Consider the following 14,351-nt stretch of genomic DNA (forward strand, 5'->3'; position numbering starts at 1 on the left):
GTGATATTTTGGTTTGTTGCAATATATGTTGTGAAATGAACAAATAGCAATATTCACCAGATACCATGAACTACTCCGTTTGAAAAGAGTTAATGAGTGTAGAATTTGTACAGTGGCACATTTTTCAAACAACAAAAGACGGCCCGGCTGTTTTTACTATGGCTGGTGGTTACGATGTGTGTGAAAATAACGTGTGTCACATGAACAAACTTCCAGGGATCCAAGACTCCTTCAACCTGACCCAGTCAGGTAAAGTTATGTGACATCAGACATGATTCTTATGTCAATGAGTTTACTGACAGCTGAATGTTACGGCCTCGCCCATACCCCTTTGTGTCTGTGTCTGTAGGCGCTTTCAAGTTGAACTCCAACTGACCTCCTGCAACAGCGAGATCTGTTTGCGACTGCAGGGGCGGGGATACAAACACTGCTATAAAGTTGGACACGTGATGGGAACAGAAAGGGCTAATAAGAGTTGATAGCACAGATAACACTTGAGTTGAACCTGTGTTGTCTGCATGCAAGACACAGCAGTTAACTACTTCTCTATCATCACCACAAATAAAGTGACAGAACTGAGCAATTTATTGACGACATCATCATCACATAATTGTAACATTGTACACTGTACATATTATTTTTTTTAATATACTTACATTGCCTACTTATAATGCCTTGTACTTTTTACTTGTTCTTCTTACTCTATTTATGTTGTGTGAATAATCGGATGCTGCTAAAATTTCGTTGTACACTGTGCAATGACAATAAAAGGATTCTGATTCTGATTCTGATCTTTCAGGGTTGTTGCGTTACATGAAGGATTTTCTAGATATATTCATGTTGACTGTCCCATAGGTGCAGCCACATGGCTGCTATTTATCTCAAAGTATGTGATATTTGAGTAGAAAAGAGGCACAGATGCTCATGGATATGCAAATTCATCGAAACACACGTCATATACGTCAGCGTAGACAAAAGCCAATTAGGGCAAAGTCTGATGTTATGAAGGTGGGGTCTAGACTCATGCTGCACCTGGAGAGCAACTGCTCAGCTTGGTCCTGTGATACCTGAAGGTCATGTGACATAGAATGCGGAGCAGAAACCACTCCCATCCAGGTCATCACGGACACATTTTAACCAGCATGCATCATGATTTAGGCAGCACTGCGCGATGCTGCACAGTGCTGCGTGATCATGAACTTGCCTTGTGTCTGTGTGGTGGGCGTGGCATCATTCTCTCCCTACACACCTGCTCCAGGCTGCTCACCTGCAGTCCATCCGGTAATCAGCTCTGCAGTGTATCTACTCCGGTTCCTCACTCCATCCTCGCCAGATTGTTGATCTTCCTCTGCGGTATTACTGACTCCATCTCCTACTGATTTTTCTAGAGTTCTTTGCTCTTTGTGAACTTTGCTTTTGCTCATAGGATTCATTCTCAGTCGCCCTGTCTTTCTCCCTGTCTGCTGGCCTTGTCTGCCTGTCTGCCTGTCTGCCTGGCAGAGACGACAGGAGTAAGGAGTAAACAGCCGTGTGTTCGTCTCAGGTGGAGGTCAGAGAGAGGGCATCAGTCCAGACACGAGCTTTCAGTCCCTGTTTCACAACCAGACTTCATGTATGAGTAATTTATATTGATATTGATTGTTGTTATTCTGCTGTGTAGTGTAGTAGGATATATGTATGTGCTGTATACAGATTGCAGAGCAAAGTGGTTGATCTAATGGATTTTAATGTAAAATGTAAAATCCCTTAAACAGGTCACCTGTGTGCTGTCCTGGTGGCTCAGATCTGCTTAGAGCCTTTCATGCTTGTTACTCCCCATCTAGTTTGTATCCGTGAACTATTTAATGAAGCGGAACTACTGAAGAAAATGTCTTTTAAAGAAGTGCCACTGGGCTCTTAAGAGAATGGTGGTCTCTGGGGAAGGATGTAAGAAAATCTGCTTGAAGAACTAATTTCTAGTGACTTTACTTTGTTATGTGTAACAGTGGCTGTTTAAGAAAAGAAGTGCAGCAGTGTGTTTCATTTTCAAAAGCAGGACCTTGAAAACAGTTTGAAACAGTGGGCTGTGCACCAAGAAAACCTTGAATGAAGCTGCCCTGGCTGGTTCTAGCAGGGTAACAGGGATACAGAGGGAGATCTGGTGCTGTTCAGAGAGTTAATTCAAATATACAAGAGCTTTAAGGATGGTGAGGCAGGCAAGGGTCAAAACCATAGACGCAGCCTCGCACAAGAAAAGATATCTGATATGGAGCAAGCTTAAACGCTAAGTCCAGTGAACAAGCAGAAGGTCAAACACTCAGGTCAGGAAGGCAGACACAGGTTCCAGATACAGGTCTCAGGATGGCAACTTAATATGATGCAAGTATAGAGACTAGAGTGCCAAACATGAAACACCTGGTAACATTACTAACAATCCTGGAAAGGACAAGGGAAGTATGCTGGTCTATATGTGGCCTTTCTCAATGCGCAGTCCTCCCAACGTTGGAGACATTTTATGAATACAACCCTCTGTGCCACTGCCACCACTGCCAGTAGTACGCTCCACAGTGACCAACCAACCAGTGAGATACCTAACAATAGATTTATTGTATTGTCAGTAGAGGTGGACAAGTGTTTTGGTCATGAAGAAAAGAGTTTACATTTAACTGGTCTACCTGTTGCTTCAAACACACACACACACACACACGCGCGCACACACACACACACACACACACACACACACACACACACACACACACACACACACACACATATATATATTCAGCTACATTGTTTGGCTCATCACAACCTCCAACATTAAAATAAATTATTAATGTATAGAGGAGGGGAGTGGAAACTACACAAATGTTATCTTATATCCTGAATAATATTTTGTGCCCATTGATTAGTCTGACTAAGGAAGGGGAGTGAGCTAATAAATAGGCCTTAGTACTTCTGTGTTAAAGATGTGAGTCAGACCAAGTTAACTTGATGTTGAAATGTCATCAGTAAAAAGACGCATCAAGTTTACCACTAAAGGTTTTGGTTTCTGCATGGAAATGTGTCAGGAAAAAGATGTTTGGAAAACATCTAGACGTTAATGACTTCAGATGAAAACATTGTGACAGTGAATTCTGAGCTTGCCAAGTTTATGAAATATATCCAAGAGGCAAATGAGATGCACAAGTCTTTCATTAACTTGCCTTTGCCACAAGATGAAGTGACGAGGCAAAATGAATACTTCAAGGCAAAAATGAAGGTGTAGGGGGATTTCACTGAAAGGGTAAAACGCTGGCTGTCTGAAATGGGTGATCCGTATGTGCAGCCAAAAACGGACCCCCTTGATGATCAAAGTGTCATAGACAACATTAACACTGATGACAGCGCTTCTAATGTGTCAAGCATAAAAGGACCTTTTGTCAAATCACGATCTTGCCTATCACGGATTTCCTCAACATCATTTGCACACATTAAAGCCAAAGCCGACCAGGTGGCTCTGATGGAGCATGTTTCAGCATTAAAAAGCAAACATCAAATAGAAGCTGACGAGGAAAAGCTAAAGATTGAAAAGGGAAAATTGGAGCTTGAAATGGAATTGGCAGCAACAAGTGCAAAGCTTAAAGTCCTGGAGCTCACAGTGTGGCTCACAATTTTCAGATGGCATGAACTCCTATTTTGAAAAGAACAATTCACAAGAAGGAGGTAAATTAAATCCCAATGCCGACAGCTTTGTTCCAGATGAAGTGGATGAAATGGTTAACACTTGAGCTGTGCCTGATCATATATCTCAACCACAAGTTAAAGCCTAAACAAACGCCAGCAACCAAAATGGAGGAAAGGAGTTTATTGAAGGTTGATGCCCCAGTTCAAGTGATGCAAACTGCTGGAAATCAAACACTACCTGTGTTTCCTCAAACGCAAGCCATGACTGACAACTATAAGAGTGACGTTGTAAATATTATGTAAAGACAAAATGATATCACTGCTCTGCTGGTTCAACAAAATCTGTCCTTCCACCAAGAAATATGGTTCGATGGAGATCCTCTTCATTTCAGGTCTTTCATCAGAGCTTTTGAAAATAGCGTGGAGGGGAGTGGAGAAGCGACTGTTTGCACTTCCTTGAGCAATGCACCAGGGGCAACCAAGAGACTTAGTGCAAAGTTGTCAACATTTACCTTCTGAGCAGGGATACCACAGGGCCAAAGGTCTTTTTGGAAATGAGCATGAAAGCTGCATCTGCTTATATGGAAAAGATTATGAACTGGACACCTGTTAAAAGCGAAGACATTAAAGCATTACAATCATTCTCCTTGTATCTCAGAGGATGCTCAAATCTAACAGAGCAAATGATGCATATGAAGGAGCTGGACTTTTACCATCAAATATGAGGAGCATCATCCTGAAACTTCCTTATGAATTAAGAGAAAAATTGAGAAATGTTGCTGTGATCTGCAAGAGCAAAATGGAAGAAGAGTGCTGTTTTCTGACCTTGTTGCCTTCATTGAAAAGCAGGTTAGAATATCAGACCCACTTTGTGGCAACATTCAGGACTTACCATCTACCAAGTATAAGGCCTCCAATTCTGGTCATCTAAAGCAGAGGAAAAAAGGAAGAAGTTTTGCCACCAATGTCATTGCGGTGAAAGAGGGAGTCATTACTTTGTATACAGGAAACAAGACCAAGTCCTTCAGTACTCACAACTGTCTGTTTTGTTCACATAGTAGTCATTCACTTGATAAATGCTCACAGTCTAAGGCTAAAGTACTCCGGAACAAGATTCATTTCATCAAAGAAAAAGGAATCTGGAACCCCGAAGTTCTTCATATTGAGCGGCAGGATAAAGGAACATTCTCATCACAATCCAAGCCATCTTTGAGCCCGCCAAGTAATCCAACTGCTACTACAGTGTCTCAGACCTGTGGCCATATTGGGGCTGGTTGTGAAGATGACTCCATCTTTTCTATTGTAGCAGTTAAGGTCAAGAGCCAAAGGAGTAACAAAACTGTACAGACATATGCCCTCTTGGATCCAGGGAGTTCTGGCACTTTCTGTACAAAAGACTTGGCAAGGAAGTTGAACCTGAAAGGTAAAAGGACAAGTATTCTGTTAAGAACAATGGGTCAAATGCTCATGTTCTGTCAGGTCTTGAAGTGATATGGACATGACTGATTTCAGTGAGTTACCGGCCGTTTTAACTTAGAGGACCATGCCAGTCTCCACGCTCAATGTTCCATGACAAGTGGATGTTGATAAGTTGTTGTATTTGAAGCAAGTCAAGCTCTATGACATTGATGCAGGCATTGATTTGCCTATTGGAACAGATGCCCCTACAGTTATGGAACCTTGGGAGTTGATAAACAGCCAGGATGATGCAGCAGGAGTAGGCGTGGTTGCTGTGCTGTAACAACAAACTGAATCTCAGTTGAACACCTTCAAGAAATGCTGGTTAAACAGTATAATCAGGACTTTAATGAGAGATCATCAGAAGAACAGATTGAAATGTCTAGAGAAGATATCATCTGTACATCTGTTTGGACCTGTATCATCACCAAGTTGTGCAAATTATGCTTTTAGGAGAACTGCAGATGGTAATGCCAAACAGTTCCCTATTGAAGTGGTCAATACACTCAAAATGTAACTTTTATGTAGATGACTGTCTGAAATTGATGGCTTCAGTGGAGGAAGCACTGCACATGGTGAGCATTTGACTGCTCTCTGTCATAAAGGAGGATTCAAGCTTTCCAAGTGGATCAGCAACAGCTGCAACAACAGTGCTACTATCAATTGCTGAGGACAGCAGAGCAACAGACATGATGGAGCTGGATTTTGACGCTGACTAACTTCCAATGGAACGAGCACTTGGACTATAGTGGTGCATTGAAACCGACAAATTTAAGTTCAGGACCTCAGCACAACAACAGAACAGAACAACCACAGACCAGAAAAGGGATTTTTTTCAGTGGTCAGTTCACTTTATGACCCTTTAGGATTTCTAGCCCTAATTAGAGGTTGTCAGGCCATGTTACGCATTTACCAGTTTTGCTTATGGCTTTTCAAAAAGCTGTATTCTATGATTTTACCAGCGGGGGAGTCAAGAGCCATGGGACATGATTGCAAGGTTGCTGGCAAGGGACATCTCGAAATTACGGCATTCCACCTTCTATTTACTGACTTTGGTTTCTGTGCCACAGCCCCACAGGAGCCTCCAGGAAGTCCCACTCTCAGTCAATGGATTTAAAACGGAGTACCAGGGGCATGAAACTTTAAATGGAGTACCAGGGGCACAAACCTCCAGCAGGGCAGGCTATGGGCTTTATGCCGGGGGGGTGCTTAAGAGTGGCTGCATAGGTTTGGCTGGTGGGCAAGGTCCCTGGAGAAAGGACTGGTTGGGATGAAGGGTGCCAGGAAGCCAGCCTGGGCTTTCAAGGGGCTGTTGGTAGGGAGCCAGAGTCCATGAATACAAGTTTGGAAGCCGCAATTATAAGAGGAGAACCAGAGGGAGGCGGGTGAATGCAGAACTATTGGACAAGGAATGGAGTTCCAGGGGCACGAAACTTTTAATGGAGTACCGGGGGGACGAACCTCCAGTGGGACGGGCTATGGGCTTTATCCCGGGGGGGTGTGTAAGAGTGGGTGCACAGGGTCGGCTGGTGGGCAAGGTCCCTGGAGAAGGGGCTGGTTGGGAGGCCAAAGATGCCAAAAAAAGCCAGCCTGGTCCTTGGTAAAAAAAAAAAAAAAAAAAAAAAACAAGTATGGAAAAGTGAGAATCTGGAGGTCTGTAGCCCACGCAGAGTGGTCTGATCCCGGGCAAAGAACCAAGGATGGAGAGGGGGGAATCAGGAGGTCTGTAGCCCACACAGAGTGCTCTGATCCTGGGTAAAAAACCAAGGATGGAGAGGGGAGAATCTGGAGGTCTGTAGCTCACACAGAGTGCTCTGATCCTGGGCAAAGAACTGAGGATGGAGAGGGGAGAATCTGGAGGTCTGTAGCCGACACAGAGTGCTCTGATCCTGGGCAAAGAACCAAGGATGGAGAGGGGGGAATCAGGAGGTCTGTAGCCGACACAGAGCGCTCTGATCCTGGGTAAAAAAACAAGGATGGAAAGGGGAGAATCTGGAGGCCTGTAGCCGACACAGAGCGCTCTGATCCTGGGTAAAAAAACAAGGATGGAGAGGGGAGAATCAGGAGGTCTGTAGCCGACACAGAGTGCTCTGATCCTGTGAAAAGAACCAAGGATTGAGAGGGGAGAATCAGGAGGTCTGTAGTCCACACATAGTGCTCTGATTCTGGGCAAAGAACCAAGGATGGAGAGGGGAGAATCTGGAGGCTTCTTGGGGGCTGTTGGTGGGGAGCCAGAGACCATGAATACAAGTTTGGAAGCCGGTATCATAAGCAGACAACCAGAGGGAGGGAGGATTCTGGGCTGGGGGAGTGTAGCCCACACAGAGAGGCCACATGGAGAGAGGGGAATCTGGAGGTCTGTAGGTCTGCAACTTTCCTCATAATTATGGCTTCAAAAGTTGTACTCATGGCCTCCCTTTTGGCGCAATGGCGCTATCTGGTGGCCGCTTAGTGAACTTCACCCATTCGTGGCGTCTAACCCCTGCCATAATTTCAAGATCTTGAAATTCGCGAGTCACCAATACAAGTCTATGGGAAAAATCCCTAATGTCAACCAATGTTATGGCCTGCAAAATCCTGCACTTGTAAACAGGAATGGGGTGGCCTGGAAACTCTTTTTTTATTACGGCTTCATGAGCTTGATATTATGGTTTGAAATGTGTAATCCTCTAACCCCATTTAGTCTGCCTGCAAAGCTGTTGCTGCAGGAGCTTTGTAGGAGAAATTTGGGTTGGGATGAGGCAATTCCCAATTCTTTTGCTGAGCAGTGGTCTGACTGGCTGGAGGGCCTCCAAAGGGTGGCTGAATTCAAAGTGGACTGCTGTATTAAACCCAGAGACTTTGGAGATCCAGCTTCACCACTTTTTGGATGCCAGTCAAGCTGGATATGGAACTGTGTCTTATCTAAGACTGGAGAAGGATCACCAAGTACACTTTGCATTTCTCTTGGGAAAGGCCAGAGTTGCTCCTCTAAGGCAGATCACAATTCCTTGATTGGAACTCACAGCTGCAGTTCTTGCTGTTCGAGTGGATAAAATGCTACAGAAAGAGCTGCAACTTAAGCTGGAGAAGTCAGTTTTCTTGACCGACAGCACAATAGTCCTTAAATACATCTGCAATGAAAACAGGAGATTTCACACCTTTGTGGCAAACAGAACCTCTGCCATTAGGGAAGCAGCAGAAGTTAATCAGTGGAGATATGTGGGTTTTAAGGAAATCCAGCAGATGAAGCATTAAGAGGAAGGACAGCTGAGGATTTCCTGAATGGCAGGAGGTGGATAAATGGACCTCAGTTTCTCTATAGGTCAAAGGAGGAATGGCCTAAACTGGATGTGGACCTTGGTACGATTCCTGCGGATGACCCAGAGGTCAAAAGGCACTTGATAGTGAAAATGGTTATTAAGGAGCTGACAATTGCCACCGACCACCTCATCTGTTATTTTTCATCTTGGATGAAGCTAAAAACATCTGCAGCTTGGTTTCTGAAGGTCGAGGAAACTCTGATGTTGTCAGGACAGAAGAGAAAGGAGTTTTGTGCATCTGCAGGCCTCAGAAAGGACAATCCCCAGATTCAAGAATAGGAAGTGGAAAGGAAAATTCATAGCTTCTTACTCCTGAAGATCTTGCTAAGGCGGACCAGTCAATTATCCAATTTGTGCAAAAACACAAGTTCAGAAGCGAAATTGCCTCACTGAAGGGTGGCTGCAAAAACATTCCCAAAGACAGTCTACTGTACAAACTGGACCCAGTAATGGCTGGTGAAATCCTCCAGGTGGGCGGTTGACTGAGTAAAGCAGCAATGCCATTAGAATGCCAACATCCAGTCATCTTGACCAAAGACCTACACACATCCACACTAACTCTGCGTCATATCCATCAGCAACTGGGGCATGCAGGAAGAAATCACATGCTATCCAGTTTACAACAGAAGTGCTGGATTATTAGTGCAAACTCTGCGGCCAGGAAGGTAATATCTGCGTTGCTTGTAGACGCAACAGAGGAAAGCTTGGTGAACAGCAGAAGGCAGACTTGCCTGAGGAGAGAGTGCTGCCTGACAAAGCACCTTTCACAGATGTTGGAGTTGACTATTTTGGCCCTGTCGATATTAAAAGAGGAAGAAGTCACTTTTCACCTGTTTGACCAGTCGGGCTGTACACTTGGAAGTTGCATATACACTGGATGCAGACTCCTGTTTAAATGCAGTTCGGAGGTTTATCTGTAGACGAGGACCAGTCTCATCTATCAGGTCTGATAATGGCACAAATTTTGCTGGAGCCTATCAGGAGCTGAAAGAAACTCTGGCTGATTTAAATCATGGCAAAATTCAAAGAGCTTTGGTCAAGGAGGGCATAAACTGGAGCTTTAACATACCAGCAGCTTCCCATCAGGGTGGTGTTTGGGAGCGCCTGACTCGTTCAGTGAAGAGTGTTCTCACTTCAGTTCTGAAACAGCAAATTCTGGATGATGAAGGGCTCCAAACCATTTTCTGTGAGGTTGAGGCAATTCTAAATGACAGACCCATTACAGAGGTCTCAGATGACCCGAATGACCTTGAAGCGCTCACACCAAATCACATTCTAATGTGATGAAGGGGAAACCAATCATGCCATCAGGACTTTTTGACCAAAGTGATCTATACGCCAAGAAAAGTTGGAAGCAAATACAGTGCATGGCTCAACCCTTCCGTTTTGCTCCAGTTCCTAGCGGAACTGGAGCAAAACGGAACCAACGCTCTGGCCTTTGGATTAAAACCTGCTCTGCGCTCAGACTATATTTCACATGCTCCGATCCCTGCTTGCTCCGCACTCCACTCCACTCACATGCCCTCGTCTAGCACAAGGCGCAGAACGTGTGATGGGGTCACTTGGACATGTGCAGGCAACGCAGGATAGCTGAAATCTTTGAGGTTTCCGAACCTTTTTTGGAGGCAGTTCTGCCACCATGGCACGCAAGCCTACAGTTTTGTGTGCTGCAGTAATGGATTCGGGGAAACTTAACCGTTATTTGCAACAAACACACAATATTGATGAACGGTAACTTTGATTAACAACACCGTCGGGTAAACTCAATGTCTTAATTTTACCTTTTCAATGCTGTTTGCATCGGCAGTGATGGCAAGCGGCCAAAGAGGGATCAGTTATCTGGCCAGCTTGGTTTGCGTGATGCACTGAATTGAATTGAATGTGCGAAGCATTTGGTAGGACTGGCAGGTAGACGAGGGTGTTAAAATGCATCGCTCTGATTGGCCAAAAGCTTTTCATTCCACTTACACGTAGATTGTTGTGGCTCAGCGTCAGAAGCAACTTCATAGATCTGAACTTGCATAGAAACTGAAACCGGCGATCTGCGAAATGCAACAAAATGTGTACCATGAGAGCAGCAATTCGTACAAGCGTACTTAAGGGTCAAAATGCATCCTGGGTACGCAAAATGCGTACAAATTGGCGGGTCTGAATGTGGACCCTCCTCAGCCCAACTGTCACGGCTGGTCTCTGTCCATAGTCACTATCAAGGAAATTTTTTGTGTTGATTGTAGATTCAGTCGAAGTCTTAAGATGACAATATTCATTAGTTTAAGTTACATTTTAGTCATTTCTATCCTAGTTTTAGTATTTTTGTCTAGTCACAAACCTTCCCGGTGGAAACAGGAGCTGTACGTTTCTGTTTCCATGGTTTTGAAGTAGCATCTTTCAAAGGAAGGTAAACACTTGCATTGTTTCATTTGTACATCAGTGAGATTCAGATATCATCTGATTAAAACCTCCACTGTTCAACACAGCGTCCAGACTTTTTTCTAACTTTTAGGGATGTTTTTATGTTATTCGTATTGTTATTATGCAAAAGAGACTACTGTCTGTGTCACATTATACAGTTTAATAGAGGTGTTCAATACCATTGTTTTCCTTCCCGATACAGATACCTGGGCTTTGGGTCCCTGCCTATGCTGAGTATCGATCGAATACTAGTGCATCAAAAAGGAGAAATGTTCAGAACAACTCCACATTATGACATTTATTTCCCTTGACCTGCTGTTGGATCAACAGTTGAATCAGTGAAACTACATCCTCAGCTTTAAAGCTGATTGACTATTCACTGACATTTTTTTAACAGAATATTGTCTTATAATTGATTACTCATGACAAGATAATGTAATTTTAAAGCTCTCCTTCACATTGTTCTAATGTTGTCTTTTTGAAACTGTAGAACAGTATTCTTGCTTCTCTTCAAGGTTAATATAGGGTCCAATGAAAGATGACAGGTATCAAATGAAAGGCAGCATGAAATTATATGAATTAAATGCAGTGTGAAATTGAACAACTTCAAACAGAAATGACTACGGCTGTTAATCTGGATAGATTTAAAGAACCATAACAATCTCTTTGAATGTCTTAGCATTTATTCATCTCATAATTAGGGTCCGGGCAGCTTAGTTGCCCCAATACTGCCGAAACTTTAGTCCACTTAAACTCATTACAAATTATGAAGTCCATCACTCAGTTTGTTTCAAAACCTGAAACTCCTCCCACAATTTTTGCTCAATTGTCACCTTGCTAGAGAGCATCTTCAGACTGTCGTCCACAAAACTTGTTTCTCGGTTTTTTGATTGATCAAAAATTAAGCCTACAGTGCATCAAAATGTTTGACTGTAAACATATACTATTAAATTCTTGCTAAATACATTTTCAATCTTCCTGAAAACAATTGAGAATATTTTGGAGTCATGGTTGATGAAGTTCGGCAAATATCAGAATTTTATCTCAAAAACTGAATTCTTGAGAACATTTTGAATTCTGCTCTCATGGGAACAACTGGAGTCAATGTAAGAGTATTCTCTTATGAAGCAAAACACTTAGAGTTAAAAACAAATCACCAACATTTCCATGCTGTCAAGGTGCAATTTATGTATTATCAGATTTTTGTTCAGGTAGCAGAATTTTGACATTTTGACCATTTTTGACATCTGCCTTGACAACAGCTGCCCGGACAGTGACTCCCTGAGTCGACAAATGAAGCTACACAGCAGGTCTCACCTCCAGCTATTCCAGATAATAATGATGATGGTGATGATGACAGATCAGAATGTCAGATGTTCTCAACATGAAACACAAGACAATTGTCCTGATGGTGGCATCACAGCAAGCCTCTAAATTAAATAAAAACAAATAGCTTGGACCGGCCCATGTGTGAAAGCTAACCAAATTTTGCATAAAGATGCCAGATTACTTTAGCTGTAAACCCAAGCCAATAATCCTGATGGTGGCGCTACAGCAAGCATCCAAATTTCAAGACACTGAAAATTCATAACAAATCAACCCGCTAGAACTTCACACTTTCATCAAACTGTAGCCCCAGTACTAAAGAAACTTTTGTACATTTAAACCTATTAAAAATTATGAAGTCCATCACTCTGTTTTTTTTTTTTAACTGTAATCTCCTCCCACAATTTTTGCCTACAGTGAATGACAATGTTGATGACTGTGAACACTACTGCTGTAAACATATGCCTGCAACTTGATGAATAAATCTTCAATGTTCGTGAAAAAAATGAACATTTTTTAGAGTCATGGTAGATGATGTTTGACAAATATCAGAACTTTACCTAAAAAACTGAAATTTCGAGAACATTTTGAATTCTGCTCTCATGTGAATAATTGCAGTCAATGCAAGCAGCATTTTTAAACATCAGTTATTTTTTTCAGTGGTTTCAAATCTGCCTACACAACATTGAATGGCTTACTCAATTTGTGAAGCCACTGTATTGCCACTTGTCAATTAGCTCAGAATGATTGATGACAGTCTTTGGTTCGAGAAGTTGTGAGTTCAAGCCTCAAGTGGTCCAAAGTAAACATTGTTGTCAACTGTCTTGTCTTCCTATTCTACTGTTTGTTGCTCAGATTTGCCTAAATTTGACAAAGATAGCCCGGACGCGACCCATCGCTATGGAAAAACAACATTTAATGTCCTGAAACTTGCTTGAGGCAATAAATCATCGTGAACATCACATCTGGTGTTAGGGTTAGGTTTTTAAAATCAGTATGTAACTGCATTGTGATAGTGAAACTTTGATAGATAGATAGATAGATAGATAGATAGATAGATAGATAGATAGATAGATAGATAGATAGATAGATAGATAGATAGATAGATAGATAGATAGATAGAGTTTATTTAGTCTGTTTACATCCTTCGCATTTTTGACTGCAGGGGTGCAGGGTCCCACGGGGAAGATGGTGGTGGAAAGAAGAGACTGATAAAGCATCTAGATCATCTGGTTGCAGATATTGAAAGGCCTCAGGAAGTAAAGCCAGCTCAGGCCCTTCTTGTGGACCACCTCAATGTTTGTAGACCACTCCAGTTTATTGTCCATCACCACACCCAGGTACTTGTATGATTCCAATAAAGGCAGACTAAAGGCAGCACTATGCTAGAAACAATGCCGAGAAAGACAGAGTAAAAAAGATTGTTTTGGTACGTGTGGACAAGGCCTAAGTATTTACAGTATGCTAGGTGATAACTCATCATTTAATGCATGTGCATTATTTTATTGTTATGTCTTCATTCTCTATAGACCTTTTTAAAAATAGTCATTTGAGGAATCAGTTCCAACTCAAGGTCCACACACGCGGGTCCCATGCTTTTCAAGAGCTTTCAAGGGAATGTCATCATTGGGTGGTGCCCAGCTGTCATGCAGATGGATCTGTTGACATGTTACATCAGTAGCACTTGATCTCTCTTTGAATCACGCTACGACAACCTGTCGGACATAGTAGATTGTTTCAAGGATATTTGCGTCCACACGGATCCACTGAAAATTACTCAAAACACTATAGTTCACATTCCAGGCCTCTAGGTGGCGCTTGAAATTAATCAAGAATGAGAGGAAGAGCCGGATCACGTGCATAAAACTCATAGACATATAAAGAGTAGACGCCGCAACGGCTGCCGGGCAGGGAGAAATGCGGCGGCCATCTTGGGGCGGTCATTCTACTCCGAGTTGAATGAATGTAGGCTACTAAGAAGAACGAAGAAAGAGGCATTCCACTTCCTTCCCGTCCCCATTTGTTATCCAGGTTTTGTTTTAGTCACTCATGATTCTCTCTCTCTCATTTCTCACTCATTGACCTGATATGAGTTATATTGATACTCTATATATGATTTATATATATTTTCATATTCTCTGATATATAAATGTATCTATCTATCTATATATCTATATCTATCTATCTATCTATCTATCTATCTATCTATCT

The 14,351-nt window shown here is 42.6% G+C and overlaps 1 protein-coding gene across 5 annotated transcripts; it reads right to left on the reverse strand.

Annotated features, from left to right (window-relative positions):
- Positions 1-687: 687 nt before the first annotated feature.
- LOC119017509 lies at positions 688-10,878 on the reverse strand. 5 transcript variants are annotated; one of them, XM_037094210.1, is made up of 5 exons: positions 4,896-10,878; positions 4,535-4,569; positions 4,356-4,428; positions 4,155-4,248; positions 688-1,590 (listed from the first exon to the last, which is right to left on the reverse strand). In XM_037094210.1, the coding sequence occupies exon 1, from the start codon at positions 7,367-7,369 to the stop codon at positions 6,458-6,460; it is 912 nt and encodes a 303-aa protein (XP_036950105.1). In that variant the 5' UTR covers positions 7,370-10,878; the 3' UTR covers positions 688-1,590; positions 4,155-4,248; positions 4,356-4,428; positions 4,535-4,569; positions 4,896-6,457. The 5 variants fall into 5 exon arrangements, 2 of the variants coding, with proteins under 2 accessions (XP_036950105.1, XP_036950106.1); XR_005074453.1 differs by lacking the exons at positions 688-1,590; positions 4,896-10,878 and adding an exon at positions 4,678-4,839 and having other exon boundaries at positions 3,846-4,248; positions 4,356-4,388; XR_005074451.1 differs by lacking the exons at positions 688-1,590; positions 4,896-10,878 and adding an exon at positions 4,678-4,839 and having other exon boundaries at positions 3,846-4,248.
- Between the last annotated feature and the right edge of the window lie 3,473 nt (positions 10,879-14,351).

Source organism: Acanthopagrus latus, chromosome 4 (genome assembly GCF_904848185.1).
Source record: "Acanthopagrus latus isolate v.2019 chromosome 4, fAcaLat1.1, whole genome shotgun sequence".
Taxonomy (NCBI): domain Eukaryota; kingdom Metazoa; phylum Chordata; class Actinopteri; order Spariformes; family Sparidae; genus Acanthopagrus; species Acanthopagrus latus.